Source organism: Erpetoichthys calabaricus, chromosome 2 (genome assembly GCF_900747795.2).
Source record: "Erpetoichthys calabaricus chromosome 2, fErpCal1.3, whole genome shotgun sequence".
NCBI classification, from domain to species: domain Eukaryota; kingdom Metazoa; phylum Chordata; class Cladistia; order Polypteriformes; family Polypteridae; genus Erpetoichthys; species Erpetoichthys calabaricus.
Window position 1 is genome coordinate 222361768 of NC_041395.2, and position 20674 is coordinate 222382441.

The following is a 20674-nucleotide window of genomic DNA, read 5'->3' on the forward strand; positions in this document are numbered from 1 at the left end:
TAGACAGGCCGTGGACTTTAACACTGAAATACTGAGGCATTTGCTGCCCCCCCAGAAACACACACACGCCCACCATTCTGTATGCTTCATGTGAAAAAAGTCATATAGCCCACTAAAGTCCATCAATCATATTATCTCAGCAAAATGTACGGGCTCCAGTGGGATTCCCTCACTAGATGCTTATTGTTAAAAATCTGTTAACTACCAGACTTCCATTTTCTGGCTTAATTTGTGGTTCACTTTTTAAAACTATTTAAAGAAGTGAAGAGAGATGTAATTTGTTTGCATTGCCTAATAATTGTAATTTTCTTACTCTTTGCTTGTCAGGTCTTGTGGTTCGTGAGGTGGACATTGAGGTCTCCCGGACACATGTGGAGGAACTGTTTGGACTGGAAGATTACTGGTGCCAGTGTGTGGCTTGGAGCTCAGCTGGAACTACCAAGAGTCGAAGAGCCTATGTCCGCATTGCCTGTAGGTCCATTGTTCGTCCTGATTCACAAATGACAACTTTGTGTGTTTTACACCCCGTGCATTCAATTGTAATGTCCATTGTCTGTGTCTTCCACTAGGATCTCTTGATCTATAAATGACTTTCTTTTTTTATTTAAAAAGCAACTTCATTGTGTTCCTGAATATTTAATTTATCTTTTGCACTCGGCCTCTGTGTCCTTCATCATTCTTCAGGGTTAAAAACCTGTCTAACCATAGTGTTGCTTCCATTTCTCCCACCCAAAAACTGCTTCTGCAGACCTCCGGAAGAATTTTGAACAGGAGCCTTTAGGGAAGGAGGTGCGCCTCGAACATGAAGTTCTGCTTCAGTGTCGACCCCCAGAGGGCATCCCGGCAGCCGAGGTAATAACATTGCATTTATTTTTTTCTCCTTGTGCAGACTGCCACTGTTTAGCAGATGCTTGCTGCGAAGACGCGTCTGTGCGCAAAGCTTAATTAGACACAGGCAGCCTGCGGCCATCTTCACCCCTCCCTGTTTGCTTCATGACACGTGCGTTGGCGCTCTTCCCTCCACTGCCTGCAGAGGTGTGGAGTCCATCTTGCCCACTGCACCATGCAGAGAGCTAAATCAGGCAGGAAGCTGCCCAGAGGCAAGATCTGCCACCCCTGATATCAACGCCAGCATCGCTGAAAGCTCACATACGCGGGTGGCAGTTGGCAAGGAGCATGTTGGCAGCGTTTCGAAAACAAGTTTGGTGCAAATATATGACTCTGTGTACGAGCTGAAATGGTGTTAATGGAGCCAGTTCACAGCTCTGGGTGCAGAAGAAAGAGGAATAAAAGGATGCCAATCAGTGGATTGGAATGTGATTTTTGTTAAGGTTATATAATGACCAAAGTTTGGTTTATTAGTGGCAGAGAAAATTCAGAAAAAATACAGCTTCCAAACTCGACAGCTTTCAGTCAACTTCTTACAATGAAACTCAGTATGGAGAATTTATTGTGGAATAAGCAGCATCTTTAAAGAACTAAATATTGTCACTGAGCATCTCTTTTATAGTATTTATGAATTCTGTGAAGCTGTATGTCATTTCCAATGAAGGGTTAAACTTGACGACCCGAGTGCTCTGTACGGTTTCTTTAACCCCCAGAGGTGCACATATTGCACTCAGATTAACCTCTTTAATAATTGAAGTGTTTCTTTCACTTATGGTACAAACTGAGCAGCACTTACAGTTGCAGTTTGGTACAAGCGAAGCAGGCCCCACTCCTAGAGTAATCAGTAGAAGATTACATTTTATAGCTTTGTATGTCTCATACAAATCCATATATTCTACCTGCTACAGTATATACTATGTATACTCTATATATACAAGATGTGCATAAAGGTGTGGGGCCCTAAAAAAAGAACACCCTGTTTATTTGCCACAAGGCAAAAGGGAAAAATGCAAACTGAAAAACGTATTAGCACTTGAATCGGTGCTGGCATGTCTTTCATGGTGCCGTTTTTGCAGCTGATGTTAACTTAATAATTCCTCCTGTTCTTAAAAAATGGTTCAGGAAGAGGAGGAGTTTAAGGATTAGGCTGGAAGGAAATTGTCGTAACCTGTTTTCATTTGTGGGTATGGTCTTGGAGGCTAGGGGTAGAACCAGGTTAAGTCAGATATTGCACTCCATCCACATTTACGACACTTCATTTCAATAAAGCACTTGAAAAATCTCATATGGGCAGCATCCTGTATCATTAATCCAGCTACAGTATGTGTGAGGGAAGTTATTGTTTATGGATTGTTGTGTATATTTTTATGTATGTATTTTTATAGAACTGTCACGTCTTTTTTTAAAATCCTTAATACAGTCTGGGGACGTGGAGATTGGGGACTGTGGCTGCAGAAGCCTATCCCAGCTAGAATAGGGCACAAGGCAGGAACAAATCCTAGACAGGGTGCCAGTCACACCACATACACACACACCAAACACACATCTGGGCCAGTTTAGCACCAATTCTCCTTACCTGCATGTTTTTGAACAGTTGGAGGAAACCGAAGCAGCCATAGGAAACTCACACAGACATGGGAAGAACATGCAGACTCCATGCAGGCAGGACCCAGGGCACAAATCCTGTTCTCCTTATCATGAGGCAGCAGTGTTACCAGTGCACCACCCTATTTTATAGATATGTATACTGCTGTAATAGAGAAAAGGATTTCTACCGCTTCACTTAAAATGGCAATAATTTACCCATGTGATTTAACCAAGTTTTTTACTTTAAGTTAGTCTATTGGATAATTAACTGCTCATTACGTCAATATGATATTGACGCAACTTCCAGTCTTTGGGGATGTCAGACTTGCCCAGTACAGTTGCTGATATCATTGCTAGACCACGACTGTTTACACGACTGTAAATCAATGGTCATGTTACATTTCGTGATTCTGTACCGAACTTCCAGCACAGTGATGCATGCTTCATTTTGTGATAGTCAATAACGTTCAACCTGATGGTGCCAGTGTTGTATGAAGTGGTTAAAAGCTGCTGTACATCAAGTTCAGACACAACCTTGAATGTGGGAATGGTGCTATATAAATGAAATGTACTATTATTATTATTATTTTGTTACTAATCTAATCCCACTTTTTCCTTTTTTCCATCCTCCTGTGATGTGTAAAACAAGAGACATCAGACAGACAAGCTTCTTTTCTGTTTGTGAGGTCCAAAATACCGGCTTTCCTTACTCCTGTCGCTGCATTATAAGCATTGTGCTTCCAAAAAGCGCATTCATTGGCTATCAGCTCTCATGCATACAAGTCCACCCTACAACCAAACACAAAATCAAAGTGGTTTGACTTTATCAGAGCAAGTTGTGGACTAGTTGGAGTGAGTCACTGGGCATGTCACATTACACAACTGAATTCATGGGAGCATGCCACCAACTCAATCACGTTACATTAATGAAAATCGCTGGAAAAGTCATCTATTTTGAGAGAGCCTTTAGCTGTCATTTATTATCTGTGCGTATATATGCTTGGCAATGTCTTCATCTAGTCAGAGCAACTGAAGAGGAACTATTGTGAGGCTGGAAAAGGAAGTGACATCTGTAGACGGGGGTTCTGGACCGGATAGGACAACCTTAGAGGGTGCCAGAAGTGATGTCATCAGTGGGAGGATCAGAGGTGGTGCTACTGGGAGGTACGTTCTTCATTTGGTCTGCAGATGAACAAAAGGAGTGAGTGTTAGAAGGCAGCACCATCTCCTGGTCCAGCTGAGAAATTACACTATTTGAGCCTGTAAACTGTCTCCCATGTGCACGTGTGTTGCAATATATATGTTGTGGACGCTAGGTGGCACTGTTGCCCCTTAAACCCAACAGACAGACACACAGGACACAGGATAAAAGCACCGAGAAGTATTTTTAATTCTCTTTTCTTCTTTACATGGTGCCCTAAGCACCACAGACACAATAAGCAGAAAAATAAGAACCACAAAGCACAGTGGTCTTCTCTCTCTCTCTACTCTTTCTCCTCCACACCTCTCAGCAAGCATTGTCCACCTCCTCCCGACTCAGGATCACCTGCTGGGTGTTTTGCAGTCCTTTAAATAGTCCTTGACCCGGAAGTGTTTCTGCTCTTCCATCCATGTGACCTGATAGCACTTCCGGGTCAGATGGAAAATTCAAGGTTTTAATCAGCCCAGAAGTACTTAAAGGCTTCCGTCCTCGTGATCCATTAGTACTTCCAGGCTAGGTGAGAATGTATTCTCCTACCATCTTCCCATAACGTCCCCTGATGGCATCCATGGTACCCAGCAGGACTGTGTTACCAACCTCCATGTCCCATAGTGCCCTGCGGGAATCTGGTACACTGCTGCAGTCCTGGGGAGCTGCCATCTAGTGTCTTGGGGGATGCAGTGTCCTTGAAAAGCTGCCTTCCCAATCCTTTCATCTCAGGGGCATCCCGGCCGTCTCTTACAATGTATATATAAAATCTTTTGCAGGTGATTTTAGAATATTTATTTAAAAGAAATCCACAACAGTATGCTAGCCAGAGTAGTTTTGATTGGTTTGACATTAATCTGTTTAAAGCTTATTAAACTTCTATGACATCTCCTGATCAGTAATTAGATTAATTTTGGTATACAGCATAAGCTAACAATGTGTAGCTATAGTTTGGAGGGTATTTCATTTTGGAATAAAAGGGTTACATCTCTGTTGTTTACAGATGTTGCTATAACTTTGGCCTCATCAGACTGTGGTTGTTAGATACACACTTGAATGATTTGCAGCTGAGTGTGATTTGCATAAGATAAGAATTAGCATGTTCAAATTTGAGGTCATGGTCCTCTCCTAGAAACAAGTGGCTTGTGCTCATCAGGTTATGGGGTGAGCAGCTGTTCCAATTGGGGCAGTTCATGTACATCTGTGTCTTGTTCCTGAGTGAGTGAGTGTATAGGAGATCATGAGATTGACTGGCAAATGGTTGTGACAGCTATTTTACAAATGTTGCAGCAGACTGTGGTGGTGAAACACAAGCTAAATCTGCAGACATATCTGTTGAATTACCAGTCAGTCTACATCCCCTTCCTTACCTGTGGAAATGAGCTCTGGGCAGTAAGTGAAAGAATGAGATCACAGTTATATAGATGGTCTAAATGCATAGGGTTTCTGCACTAACTTTTCATAAATGGGTGAAGAGCTTTGTAATATTGAAGAATCTCAGATCAGCACTGCTTCTTTTGCAGATTGAGATTAGAAAGTTGAGGTAGTTTTAACATATAAATAGGCTCTCTCTATTGAAGGTCGGACTTAGGACACAGTGAAGGGGTTATATTACTCTTGATCCTCCTGGGAGTGTTTGATTAGTTCCCCAGAAAGGGTTGGTGAAATTTCTGGGGATAGGGAAGCCTGGTCAGCCCATTTCAGCTCAGTGATCTTCACCAAGAAGGGAAAAAAAAAACAGTATTGAAAAGGATGGTCGGATAGATCAGATAGTTTAGATAGATTAAACTGGTTTAAATTATTCAAACTGAATCTCTATCATTGCAAATTTTAATCCAATTACTATTATAACTGATTCAAATCCAACAGTGAAGGGATTGGGTGAGAAGTTGGTAAACACATACTGTATAATGAATGACATATGCTGGAAATTCAACTTTAGCTAACTTCACACACTGACCAAATACCATACCAAATATAGTATAAGGTAGGCAAGCAAAGCAGTGTTGGATATAATTATTGTTAATCAACTCTGTTAATGATATTTTATTTGCCTGCATGTGTTAATTATTGTTTTTTAAGTAACAATTGAAGTGTTAATTTCTCTGTATTTATTTATTCATGGAGCACTTTACTAAAACACAAATCCACCTTAATAAAAGGATACACATCTGTGTCTGACTGTGTGTCTGTCCGGTTGCTTTTATCTGTCATTCCAAAAGAAGACACATTACAGACATTTTTATAAATAAAATGAATTACGTTTGTCATTCCAATAGACTGTGCAACACAATCATTAACACTGCCTTTACGAATCCCATATGGCATATAACAGAGACACAGTGCACTGCAAACGCAGATGTCTCTGTTGATTTCAACCCATCTTCGACAATTCACTCAGCTGGTAATAAGCAGAAAGTAATGGGGAACTTTTAAACCAAGCTGACTGGGGTGACATGAGCACATAAAACATTAACTTACATGAATATTTGTAAAGTGCTGTGGAAGTATATGAAAACAAAGTGCTGCTATGCTGTCTGGCTGTCATCCTGTTCAGGGCTTGTCTTTGTCTTGCGCCTGATGTTGCTGCTGGAATAAGCAGTGGCCACAACTACTCTGAAGTAAACTGAGCAGGTTCAGTTCCTTTATTGATGCATACTGCACAGCAAGAATTACAGTAAAGGTGAGATATAGTGTGCTGATTAAGCAGTTTGATTAATAATAATAATAATAAAACAGCGTCCTCACTTATGCTAGCTACCTCACAAGGAAAGAGAATGGATGCTATTAGACCATCTCACTACTCATCACCTCAGGAAGCGCTGTGACTCAGCCTTTAAGGCTGAGTGCTCAAAGATGTTTATCTTTAAAACTTTTACAACTTAATCTTTTAATCCCTGCTCTTTGATAAAGTAAGGATTCCTAGGTTTTCAATGATGTGTTATATGCCTTTTTTATGATTGCTGTGTTATCATACAGATTTCCAACTGATGAGTAATCAAGTGCATTGTAGTCTCTAATAAAGGCTTTTATAATAAAAGAAATGTTAAAAAAAAACTGTCCACGAAACCTGTATGTTCAGTTTCATATCCTGAGCTAACCAGCTATAATGGTTGCTATCAGCTCCAATGCTTTGCTTGTTCTTTGCTCATAGCTGTCCTCAGTACAGAAGTAGAGGTATGCAGAAGTACAAAATAATATCTGCTTGGAAAAAATACAATCGATGAGCTGAGCCGGAGAGCATATAACCAATAAAAAAAATGGAGACATTGATTCTTTAAAGGGAAGGCAGCTCATGGACTTTTGAGCCACCAGATGAATCACAGAAATCTCAAGTGCACAACATGTACAACACCTTCCTTAGTACACAAAGTAGTATGGTAGCAAAGAATCATGTCACTTGTTAATCTGTATACTGTATATAAAAGGCAAAGCCTTCACTGACTCATTAGTAATTCTCCCACTTTCCATATAGGTGGGAAGCTGAAATTTTGCGTGCTCATTCCTTGCAGTATATTGCAACACCCAAGGGGTGGAAACAGGTGTACCCCGTAAACTGTATATATAGATAGGGGAAACCCTTCCTCACTATTTCTGCGACTTCCAAAATACAGTACGTTGGAAGCCCAAATTTTCCATGCTCATCCTTTACACCGTACTTACAAACATTAAGTATGTTTCATTTCACGCCGTGCCCCATAACGAACTTTCGAAAATAACGTCTTCTTTTTGGTGGTTCTCACCATTATGCCATAAGGAACTTTCGAAATTGACCTCTCCTTTTGGCGGTTTCATTCCTTATTTCCTTTAACAGACGATTTATTTCACGGCAGAGATGCACAAGGGCCGCCCCCAGTCCCCCTTCCTTTTTCCGCACGGCCGCTATCCACACACCTACCACGTGGTTGGCTCCCTGCCTATATACATTAATGACATCCCGTGCTTATGCGCCTCCTCACTCGCTTCCTTACTTTCCTCAGCTGTTTGTCGTGCTAATGGCTCCCTTCTTCTTTACTCCACCGCTTCAAGGGTGGAAGGACTGCTCATTCTCCTTTCAAGCTACCTCTAAACCTCACACATACTGATTCCCCTATGTGTAACACATCCAAGCAGAGCACCATGGTGCAAGTGCTGCACAGTTGCAAGCTCATTGTATGGGATGAATGCACTATGGCACACAGACCAGGTGTTGAGGCTTTAGACAGGACCCTACAAGACATGAGAAACATGACAAAAATGATGGGAGGCTTGACAGTCTTGCTGGCTGGAGACTTCCGGCAGACCTTACCAGTTGTCCCAAGAGGACCACGCTCCGACAAAGTTAAAGCATGTCTGAAGTCTTCATACCTATGGCCTAAGACCAACGTTCTTACCTTAAGAATAAACATGAGGGTTTACTTGAACTGCAACAAAAAAGCCGGAGAGTTCGCTGCTCTCCTCATTAACATAGGTGATGGTAATTTAATTGAACAGAACTGTAAAATCAATGTTCCTAACAATCTCTGTCTCCTGGTGAATACCTTGCAAACCCTTATTTAAAATATTTAACCTAACCTACGAAATCTGTATGAAAAGGATGTCTCATGGTTGAGGGAGAGAGGTATTCTAACACCAAAAAATGACATGACTTCACATATAAACACCATTTTACTTCACCAACTAATTTCCAAAATAAAAACATGTAAGTCTATTGACGCTGTTGTAGAACTAGAGGACGCGGTGCACTATCCAGTAGAGTTTCTTCACGCTCTTAATCCTCCAGGCTTTCCTCTGAATGCTCTACTTTTGAAGGTTGGCGCACCGATTATGTTACTACGAAACTTACAACCACCAAAACTTTGTAACGACACCAGGCTTCAGATCAAATCTCTGCACAAGAACCTCATTGAGGCAACTGTCTTCACTGGAACTGGCTCAGGGGAGACTGTATTTATTCCTCGCATCCCTCTCATACCCTCTGACCTCCCATTCCAATTCAAACGCCTCCAATTTCCAGTAACGGTCTGCTTTGCTATGACAGTAAATAAGTCACAGGGCCAGACTCTAAAAAAGGTCGGAATTGACTTGACACAAGATTACTTCTCACATGGCTAACTGTACGTTGCATGCTCAAGAGTAAGCTCAGCAGATAGCTTAGTCATTTTACAGCCGGAGGGCAGAACTGCAAACGTCGTTTACAAAGAGATCCTTACATCCTAAAAATGTGCATTTCTTATACACAACATTTACAATCATAAATTAAACTCTTTACAATCATCAAATTCACTCTCAATACTAAAATAAGCCTACAACAATTACACTGACAATCATGTTACGTTATTTTTAAAATGTTTACTTTTCTTTTTCGTAACTTCTTTAACACACTACTTCTCCACTGCAAAGCGCAGGTATTTTGCTAGTAAGCTATATTTTTAAAATGCAGTGACATATAGGTTTATATGATCATTATTGCCACAAGAACAGTGAACCTCTTACTTGCCTATGCACAGACAAGAAGGGAGTGGCATGGCAAACTTCTTTATCATTATCTGTGTGCAGCCTCAACATATGAAAAAGTCTAGTGCTGTAAGATGAGAAAGATAGCTAATTTGAAGCTATTTTGAAGTGGTCAAAGCTTAAAGAAAGACAAAAAATTCAGACTTACCATAATCACGTTTGGCAGTCTTTATTGGGGTTTAACCAGGTATTTCTGTTTCGTCCACTCTCTGTAGTCCTCATCTGGCTTTATTTCCAACTGTTATCTCCGTCTGCTTCCATTTTGTCACATCTCTTCATTCAGTCATTTCCTGACTTTCACTCCACATGTCCAAACCACTTTATCCTTTTTCTCCTCAAAACAACACCTGTTGCCCACACACCACTTGTGATGATGTGACTATGGAGTCCATGGCAGTGTGCGTGTTTCTAGTAACAACTACATTTAGGGCTTGGTAGATGCAAGCAACTGCAGAATGGGGCGACCATGGGGCATGCAGTGTGTAGGTGAGCTGATAGCTTAGCTGCTCCACTCCGGCATTAGGGTGTCGCATCTACACAAGCTGGTGGAGAGTGAGGGGTATGGAAAAAAATGCAGGGTTTTCAAGAGAGAAAGAGAGCAAAAACTCAGGCAAGCAAATGGGGCAGACGACTGGATGATTTGGGAAGTTCTGTCCATGGGGAACATGCGGATGATGCTAACAGAGCAAGATCACTTCCGCTGAATACCCTGGGAGCAGGAGCGACCAACAGGGCTCTGAAGATTGTTCAGAAGTCTCCTGAAGGAGAAGTTGGTAGAACGATGGATCTCGGCTTGGGGTGTCACAGCAATGACCAGCTGAGGTGGCTGTGGACCATGACATTTTTTAAAGGTGTTTCATCTTCCAGTTGAGTATACCTGGCGGGTGAGCTGGGGGCTGAGAAATTTTAGAGAGGCACCAAGGCTACGAAGAGAAAGAAGTCCTGATTTGAACTTTCTGGTTTGAACTTTTCTAGAATTTATTTATCTACCATGAGAAGAGCACTGTTTTTTTTATCTTGGATTATTTATTTGCTTATTGTACTACACACTTTGTTTTGCAACTGCTAGAAGAATAGAAGCACTAAGCACTTGGAAGCACAAACTCTGGAGATTTATGTATCCTCATTGCCCAGTCCATTCTCGGTACATGACTACTGTGGGCCAGCTGTGGCCATCACATTACTAAAAATGAAAATATAAGACCTAACAGTGGACAACAGCTACAGTCCCCCATGTGTAAAATCCTTGGTCACAACCCTAACTAGGCAGCAGAGTTGGTATCGAGTAAGTGAATACTCTAACTGCCTAGTTGCTGTGAAACAATCTTAATTGCAGCATGGGTATTTCAAACAGAACAATGATAAGAACAATGGCAGCAGCTTGAAAAGACACATTAACTTTAGATCCGTCCACAAGGTATACCCTGTTTTACAACACGAAGGTAGGTCTGGTTAAGACACCTGTTCGTATTATGGTATGGTCATAGCACATGCCCACCTTGAGAGCGTGTTATTTAACTGTGGGAAGTACTGTAACTTCCACAAACAGATGGAGAAAGGGCAAATTAGTGTTGTCCACTCTGATGAGTGATGAGGCAGTGCTAGCTATTATGTGTGACTCAGTGAATATTTGATTCACGTACGGGGATCTACAGTGACACTAAAAGGATTGTACGATAAAGCAATATCTGCAATTTGCGTGGTCAGTCTCAATGATTTTAACAGAAAATGGACATAATTTTTGGAAGGGTTGGCCCAGTGGCACAGTGTAAGTAAGACTAGGCCAAAATCCCGATTATGTTTCTGTCTGTGTGGAACGTGTCAGTTTTGCCAAATCTGTTTGAGACTTTTTCTAGTTTTTTTTGCCACACCCTGACTATTTATATGTTCAGAAGATTGGTTACTCTTAGCTGGTCCAGTATGGACGAATATGGAGTTGTGTTTGAGTGTGCCATTTGATGGGCTGCTCAGAGTTGGTTGTAGCCTTGTGCCCAGTGTTACCAAGATACAGGGTTTGGCTTCTTGTGACCCTAAAATTGTATTAAGCAGATTCAGTAAACAAAATTGGCATGATAAGCAAGTCTTCTTGCTCTCTAAGCCAGAAGCTGTTCAAAATGTCTCTTTGTTCTCAGGGAGCCTCAAAGACTAAAAACAGAGCTTATAGTGAAACACATTTAATCACGTTAAAAGAAAAAAGCTCCCTTTGAAACACTACACTATGTGCTGGTAACCTGTCTGAGCCAGGGGGTAGTGTCCTGCTTTCCTAGTACATCATAACACAATTTAAAATATGTCTTCTGCAGATTGTTTTCAGCTTGGAATGCGCAGTAGTTATAGGGCTGGGATATACAGTAAAACCCCTTATGGGCATTCTCTCCAGATACATTCATTATACAAGTAAGCATTGAAATTAAAGCATTAATTCAATTTTGCTGGAACTTGAGCTTTTTCCAAGAAATACTTTTCCTCAAAAACTTAAAACTAGTAAAGGCAGCTTGGTGTTCTTTAAATGGGCCCCGCTCACTCACACTTGCACGGACCAGGATTCATTTCCCAGCTCAGTCCCCTACCTCGGTGGAGTTTGCACATTCTCCCAGCGTCAGTCAGGGTTTTCTTCAATAACCACAGTTTCCTCCCATTTGCTAAAGACATCCAGGTTAAGGTTAATTGGAAACCTAAATCTGTCTTGTTGAAGGAGATGAGCGCTGCAATGAAATGCCCTCCATCTAGGGATGTTTCCTGCCTTGAACCTGTTACTGCTGGAATCGGCTCTGTATCCCCCTACCCTTTTAAGTTCATTGAGGCATAGATGGATTAAAAATGCAAAACAAACCCTCCTTTCATAAAGTCACAAACAACAGCGTACACTATATCTGTCAGGTCTTATTAGCAGCCCCAACCCTGACTACACATTTGAATGACACACAGCTTAAAGAATATTAAATTATATTAAATTATCCTTGCCATCTTTCTAGAGTGATGTGAAAAAAAAAAAAAAACCTGTACTTTCATTTATGTCTACAGAAATGTGCACTTCACTTCAAATCAGTCCAGACCTATAAAAAGATAGCAAAAAGTCTCATTTGTACAAATTGTTGAATTAGGCCATGTCGTTCACCTACATTTGAAAAATTTCTAAGGCACTCTCGTATAATTGTTTCAATCCCTAACACATATTGTATTTAACCTTGGATATACTGGGAATTGTTTCAGTGACAGTTATCCGTTTTACTTCACAGCATAATGCACTCTGTATTCTTATTTTAGATTATAAATAATTTATTATATGTATTTATCTGGATCAGCCACGGTACAGAAATCCATGTGTGTGTCCTATATACTGCATGCAGCGAACCACTCTCAAGATTGAGAAAGACCTTTGACGTGGGACACAGTCTGAATTTTTTATACAAACTGTGTTAGCACATTAAATTGTTGAGATTGTGCCCACTCACTAAGAAAGGTGATGTAAATAAGATTGATTAATTGATTTCTCTGTACCAGGCAAACAATATATCCTCTTAAAATGCATATGTACTACCTACTTTACAAACTTTATCATTTTAGCATTAAGATGTTGTATCAAAACCAAGAAAAAGTGTTCATCTCCAGTGATTTTTTTTTTATTTCAAGCATAGTGATACTAACTGATACAAAATCAATCAATCGTTCATTTAAAAAACCTTCTTATTCTAGTAGAAAACAGGGAGGGCGATTGACAGGAAACAACCCCGAAAATGAGGACATGTCATCTTAGGGCACAGTTACTCATTCACATACTGTTGGACTAATCTAAACTATACAGCTTTAGGAAGTATTTGCAGAAAAAATAACACAGATGCAGAAATACTAAATTCAGCAAATACATGGCGAAGAAGGGAACTGAACTCAGGTTCCTAGAAATGTTAGGCCATTGTTGTACCCCCAAATAAGGAAGATGTTTATTTTATATAGCAACATATAGTATGCTGAATCAGAAGCAGATTTTTAGAGCAAAGGTCTATCTATCTATCTATCTATCTATCTATCTATCTATCTATCTATCTATCTATCTATCTATCTATCTATCTATCTATCTATCTATCTATCTATCTATCTATCTATCTATCTATCTATCTATCTATCTATCTATCTATGAACCAGCATCCCAGCCATGAGGAACTCTGCTCCCTTGACTGGACAGGATGCCATTCTAGAACAAGATCAGCGAGGGAGCTTTGACATTCCCCCTCCACATCAGGACATGGACCTGGAAGGATGTTACTGTAGCTAATATGCCGGGCGAGGATAGAGTCTCAGCAGCCAAAGAGGAACACAGTGGTTGGGCTTGGGAGGATAGAAGGACAGGACAGTGGATAACTGCTTACCATGGGCAGAACCTCCACCTGTATAATAGGAATCATTATCCCATATGATGAGCCCCAGTATGGATAATCATGGAGCAACATGGAAGTTCTGTTCACATGGGGCTGCCCCACCGGGTTCTGTGGGGGCTTCCAGGTTAGAGCCATCAGATATCAATTGCAGCATGACTGGTGCGGTCCCACCTGATGCACAAGAGCTTCCCAGAAAGCACCAGAAGTATCCCCGGGTTGGGAGTTAAAAGAGAGCCCTCCACTTGACCCAGGGAGTCTGAGTCAGGTGAGGAGACAGACAACACTCGCCTGGATGGAGTTGAGGAGATCGGAGAGAATACTGGACTGAAGAAAGTGCTGTGCTATACTGTCGGGTATTAGAACCTTTTATTGCAATGTGGGGAAGAAACCTGTACAAGGTACACTTTGGTTGCTTGATTTGAAGCCAGGCGAGTGTCTATGGTAGTTGTATCTGGAGTTTGGGGTGCTGGTCTGCCCCCTAGTGGGCACAAAATATATGAATGGGCTCAACTATAAATATTAATTTTTATTATTTCAGCACTCTACTAAATAATACCTATCACACCCTTGCTGAATTATTTAAGTTATCTTCTCCTGTTATGAAAACTCACCTACACTACTACCATACATTCTTCCGTTGCTGTTATTCTTCTTACTTGTGCCTTTAAATGATATTGTTATTTTCTTCTACATTCTCTGTAAGTGATATGCCTATCATCACAAGCCACTGGTGCCTCTTTGATTTTGTGAGCTAGCATAATCCGCTCTCCCTAGTGAACATTATCAGTCCTGAATGTGTCACACTGGGATCTTCCCAATAACAAGATCCCTGTTATACTTGCATTTATCATAACTCTAGTGAAAATGTCCCTTAGCTTGAATGACAAGCTTCTCCTTTTTTCTCAGAATCAGGAGTGATAGATGTGTGGTTGAAAAAGAGGTGCCATGCAAAGAAGGGAGGTCAGACAATTTAATCAGGCCTCCTTTTGGTGTAAGTGGGGATAGGGTGAGGAACAAGTAATTGAGATGGCATTAAGCGTCATAATAGGGAAACGTCTCCATGGTGCCAGCCACAGATTACACAGTCTCTCCTGCAATTTCACAAATTGCAAGTGGCACTTAGCTCAACAGGTACCTTAATGAATTAAGGGATAAAATCAGTTTCTGAATTTACTTGAAATATACCCTGAGCTGTGCCTTATATCAAGCCACTGCAATCCTAGTGGCCAAATGAATCCACTGCAATGTGATGCTGTGGTTTTTCTTCCATAAATAACAGTGAGTAACTCTGTAGGGGCCTTGAGGAAGAAAGGCGTACTTGCGCTGAGTAGAGTACATGGTGGCTTATCCTGGGAAGATACAGTAAGTGTATAATCTTCAGGAAGGAATGTATTGTGTAGAATTGTTTGTTCCCAATGCATACCTTGAAGATTAAAGAATTTAATGTATTAATAAATTAATAAACAAAAAATATATACATACAGCATATACTATATTGTTGGTTGTGGGAAGGACGGGACTTAAACAAAATGATGTGGTGCTATCTGGGCCACCGCATTTACTTGAAATGAAGAAAAGAACTGAAAATAACAGGCACATGATAGCACAAGGGTTAACAAAAGGTAAGATTTTAGCCATTGGCTTCGTAGCGCTAGGCTCTGGAGAGCAGTGTAGTCACAGGGTCACAGAACATGATGCACTTATCTCCTGAATAAGACAGCAACTTTTCAGAGAGCCTTGCTTGTATAGCTCCCAGACTCAAAGGGACATGGTCAGTTACTTTCAGTGGGCATCTTCACTGAGCTGTGGGTAATAAGAGTTAGTGATCGTGCCCCCCTGATATCCTGGAGTGGTAGCAGTTTCTTTAGACGAGCCCAGAAGGTGACTTTCGGACGCACATATGTGACAGTATATACAAGGATTGGGCATAAGAAGGTTTGCAGTTGTTCATTTGGAAAAAGAAATGCAGGTTATGGTTATTACAATAACCTTGTTAACTCAATAGCTTTATTAACTTTATTAACTGAAAAGAATGAGTTAACCCTAAACCTAAGCCTAATCCTAACTCTAAACCTAACCCTAATGTCACAGTGCACTTAGGTTCACTATCGTAAATGCTCAAATTACCAGCCTCACGTACTCACAACTATAAACCTACTTTTGCCCACAACTGTATATGTTGGACTTCTGAGTTGCACAAAAAGATAGTCAGTAGGATACTTGCAAACCATTTTTTGTTCTTGAACTTGACGAAACAGAACTGGAGCCTTTATTTAAGCACACAGCAAACTTGACAATTTCTTCAATTGCTCTACTCCAGTTGTGGATTCTTCAGATTCAAAGAACTCAAAAGCATCTTCCTCTGAAGTGTCAAGTTAAAGGGAATCAGAAGCTGAGCTGTAAACCGTCTGAACAGAACAAAGAACAAAATACTGTGTAAATGTAAGTGACCTGACTTTACAGCTTCCTAACACTGTGAGATATATGATTTACTCACTGCTGCTTTAGCTGTTTGTAGTTTATTCCACACAAGTAAATTCTAAGCGGTTTGAAAGTGTGTTTTCTGTACTTGAATCAGCCATAGAGATCAACAGCACAGCATGACTGCTCGCAATATATATATACTAGGGGGCTTTGCCCCCTGCTCGCTTCGCTCGGCAACCCCTGTGTTTGGTTAATTGGATATACAATTTTACATTTTTTTTTTTGGAATTGTTTCAATTTCATTACTTTCACTTTTACTTTAAAGCTTCATTAAAAACAATATTTTTTGGAGACACATTGTGACAACGCAACGTATAACTGCCCGTGAGTGAATATTGTTTCTGTTTCTGTAATAAATAATCCGAGTTTTTCTGTTTGTCCCTGTGATTTATTGATTGTCATAGCAAAAGATATTCTCACGATAAACTGTAAACATTTTACTACAAATGGCATATCACGGTCTCCTTTGGTGTGTAATGTTATTCGCGGAATATATACATCACCTTTCTCTTTGCCTGTTAAAATTTGCATCGCTTCTCTGAGATCATCAATATACACCCGACCGAATTGTGTACTCTTTGAAATTTAACTTGTCGTTCCTTTAACTGTTGTGGGACCACAGATTCTCATAGCATATGGTCCATTATTGTGTAAATCCACGTTTTGTCCATTGAATGATGCGAATGCGAAAAGACTTTGTTGTCTACTCTTTTTTTCAGACCTCAATTTGTCCTGGTATTTTTTCAATTACACCTGGTTCTGATGATTAATCACCTTTTGTTTGCGGTAATGCAATCGTTTCTATCTTTTCTTTGATACTGTAGTGACTGACATGATAAAGTGTCACAAAAGTTTTACTTGAACAATCGCTGACTTCCTAACCCCAAACACAACTTTCTAGCACCCTCTCCAACGCCCCCCCCTTACCGCATGAAATCAATACCCCGCTATCAGTCCTCCGTGCTGCACTCCGCCTTCCCTCAATCGGACCTAACAGTCACTTAAAACCAAAAAGCCGTCAACCTGGCTGGGACGCTACAATACTTTCGAATTTTACCGCTTTCATATTCTGTACCTTTGTCTGCATGTGTATCGCGCCATCGTTTGTTTGAGCCTTTCGAATTCCACTGCTTTCATAATCTCTTATCTGCCTTTTTTTCTCTCCAATGCCTTTGGGTCTCTATTCTCCGTATTGTCCTTATACGCTTTATATGCGATGAGAGCACATGATTTGTGTGTACTATGTGCTTTTACACGATTGATTTTTTTTTGATGGGTGTGCTCTTATATATTCCGTACTATCTTTGTGGACCTTTGCGGACCCCGTAGTGTCTTACGTTTGACTCTGGGGTGCAGTGCAGAATCCTCTTTTCTGTGTGGCTGTGTCATTAGTCCTCAGCTATGGGTGCGTTGTTTATCCAGGCGGGCTCGTGTTTGTATATCCGTCAGTCGAGCTCGTTCGTTCTGAACCCGTGCCTGCTTTGCTTCCACAGTTTCAGACGCGTGTTGTAGGCGCCTGCGTTCATTGATCTTATCCAGGTGAACTTGTGTGTGTATCATTGAGCTGTATTGTGTTTGAATTTGGTGTAAAGCGTTCAGCGGTTTGTACAATCCCAAGCAGCACATTATTCCTAACTTGACTCCGCAGTAGTGCCACTCACAATATGGCAGTGACGCCTGCGCCTTCCGTATTATCTCGGGTTTCACTATGCTGTGTAGTGTGGACGTTTGCGGCATCCGTACTCTCTCTGGTTTGACTTTGGGCGGGGCTCCGAATCCTGTTGTGTTTGTTTGTTCTGTGGCCGTTCTCTGGGGCCGTGTGTTAGTTGAGCTGTATTGTGTTTGAATTTGGTGTAAAGCGTTCAGCGGTTTGTACAATCCCAAGCAGCACATTTGTTTTATTTGCTATTTCCGTTAGTTGAGCTGTACGCGCCTGCGCAGTACGTCTCATGGTCCCATCGCCGTGTACCTGCGTCCATGCCATCCGGTTACCTGCGTCCATGCCATCCGGTTTACCATTCTCGGTTAGTAATATGGATATTGTAACAAAGGCGCTTTATTGCGCCCGACCCGGCACAGACTCACACTGAGGCATGTATAAAATAAACCAAATATTTATTTTTCTTCACCTGTGCGGCACGTCTTCCCCGTAATCCCCACAGGCACAACACAGTCCCAAACAGCAACACAAATATAACACACTCCTCTCTGGCACCACCACTCCTCCCGTCAAGCTTCGTCCTCCTCCTCCCAACTCTGGCCGCTGAGTGGTGGTTGCTGGCTCCTTTTATAGTCCACCCGGAAGTGCTCCAGGTGCTTGATCGCCGGGTTCCAGCTGCACTTCGGGGTGTGATGAATACGCTGCCCATACAGGCTCAGGAGTCCCAGTTACATAAAGATGTTGTTCTTGTTTAAAATGGTGATGCATATTTGGCTCTTAAAGACTTAATGTGCATGCTTTTGTTAGGTGTGTGCTGCCTTAAGCCCATTGCTGCCAGAATAGGCGTTGGCTCCTGCAGCCCTAACTTCAACTAAACAGGTTTGATGATGGCTGGATGGACTTTTTCCCTGTATGTCAGTGTCTATGCTACGATCAAGTAGAAGTATTTTGGAGACAAACCAAAAGTCTACCTTATAGTCCAAATTGGCAGTAGTTCTTTCTAGGGTATAGCTGATTGCTTCTGTTGATTTAAAATGGCTAGCTGGAATAGAAGACCAGTTTTGTGAACCAACATGGAGGTCCCCTCTGCATCCTCCTTGTTATTTTGCCTGCAAAGAGTAAATTGTTGTAGTTATGTGAGAAAGGTGCATGCCTCCTATAGCCACTGAGATGATTGGTTCCTTTGGATTGCATGAAAATGAAGGACATGTTCCATTTATTTTGCCCTTTATGCTGTTTGGCTTTTCCATGCTGCCCTATATGTTTTATGCCCTACATATGTTATACTTTTGTTGCCGTATTAATTTTTACAGTTTTACCCACCATCCTCTACACCATTTTTATGTAATGCCTCCTTTTTCTATTTACAGAGAGGTTAACTAAAACAAAAAATCAGCTATAGATTCTTCATATCTGAAAAAATGAAACAGTGAAAGGTTTATGCTTCTAATGTACAGTCTTTTACGTCTTCGCCCCTGTTTTCTTTGATCATAAATCAAATGGTCTTGTAGATTACCCATGTGTGTTCCACCTCTCTGTTGTTTTTAGCAATTTTTAAGGAGTCTCCATTCATCTATTCAGACGGCCCTGCAACTTCCATTTCCCATTTTATAGATTTGACTTAAAAGGATCAGCCATGAGTTATCTGTTTCGGCAGTTTGTTAAGATCTGCAGGCTGTGAAGAGCCGATTTGTTTTGTCTACTTCAGCAGTCAAAGAGCGTTTGCTCTCATCTTGAATGTCATGTATTACGGACTGTGAACAGGAGTCTGTCATCAGCTGTTTCAGTAGCTAAGAATATGTCCATTCCTGAAAATTCTGTGGGATAAAAGGGATATTTCAAACCAACTAATTATACAGAACAAGCACTACAAATAAAAAGAATCACAGCTACTTGGGGATACTTAAACGTGACAAGATTTGAGTGAGCTGAACTTCAAACATTAATGTAATGAACAGACATTGACACACACAGACACACATACATAACCATGCCGTTGTAGTGAACACTGTGTAAATGTGAGGCTGTGCCTGAAATAGTGTTAGAACTTTCAGTCTCCATATTGCAAGGAGGACAAAAGAAAGTCCAGAGACTAGTTTATAAAATGGACAAAATTAGTGAGGATATCAGATAATTCTTTTAAAGAAGTTCTTAAATAAGGGTACGCATGATTGAGGTAAATGTACTGTATAAATTTTACAAAGAGTTCTGTCTGCTGTGGGGCCTATTAGTAGGTAGACTTTTAGAAAGTGGTACCTTGGGGATCTTCAGATCACAGTCACATTCGGCTTGTAGAAGGTGGTACCTTGGGGACCTTCAGATCACTGTCACATTCTGGAAATGGGACATGAATGGGAATTTGCAGAACTGTGGTGAGCTTGAACAGTCTGTCAATGTCAAAATGTTTTTTATGTTCTTATGTGCAGTGTGCCTAGAAACAGATAAACAGAATGACTGACTTCTCACTTTCTGTATGGTGGCTGCCATTGTTCTTGGAATGAGAGAAAATGAACTATCTCTCAAGTGCATCCACTAGTTCGTTTAGCATTTTTGGAAGAATCAAATTTCTGTCTTGAAGTAGCCTGTTCATTTCTGTTTCACATTACAAGGGGCATGCAGGGATCCCACCAGACATAATCCATCCATCCATTTTCCAACCCGCTGAATCCGAACACAGGGTCACGGGGGTCTGCTGGAGCCAATCCCAGCCAACACAGGGCACAAGGCAGGAACCAATCCCGGGCAGGGTGCCAACCCACCGCAGGACGCACACAAACACACCCACACACCAAGCACACACTAGGGCCAATTTAGAATCACCAATCCACCTAACCTGCATGTCTTTGGACGGTGGGAGGAAACCGGAGCGCCCGGAGAAAACCCACGCAGACACGGGGAGAACATGCAAACTCCACGCAGGGAGGACCCGGGAAGCGAACCCAGGTCTCCTAACTGTGAGGCAGCAGCGCTACCACTGCCGCCCACCAGACATAT

At 41.3% G+C, this 20674-nt stretch overlaps 1 protein-coding gene across 3 annotated transcripts in view; it reads left to right on the plus strand.

The window, feature by feature from the left end:
• The window catches only part of unc5b (unc-5 netrin receptor B), a 318628-nt gene that overhangs the window by 226262 nt on the left and 71692 nt on the right, over positions 1–20674 (plus strand). For all 3 annotated transcript variants that reach the window (XM_028795196.2, XM_028795197.2, XM_028795198.2), the window contains exons 3-4: positions 328–471; positions 749–852. In XM_028795196.2, the coding sequence (XP_028651029.1) occupies positions 328–471; positions 749–852 (248 nt within the window). The remainder of the gene's footprint in view (positions 1–327; positions 472–748; positions 853–20674) is intronic.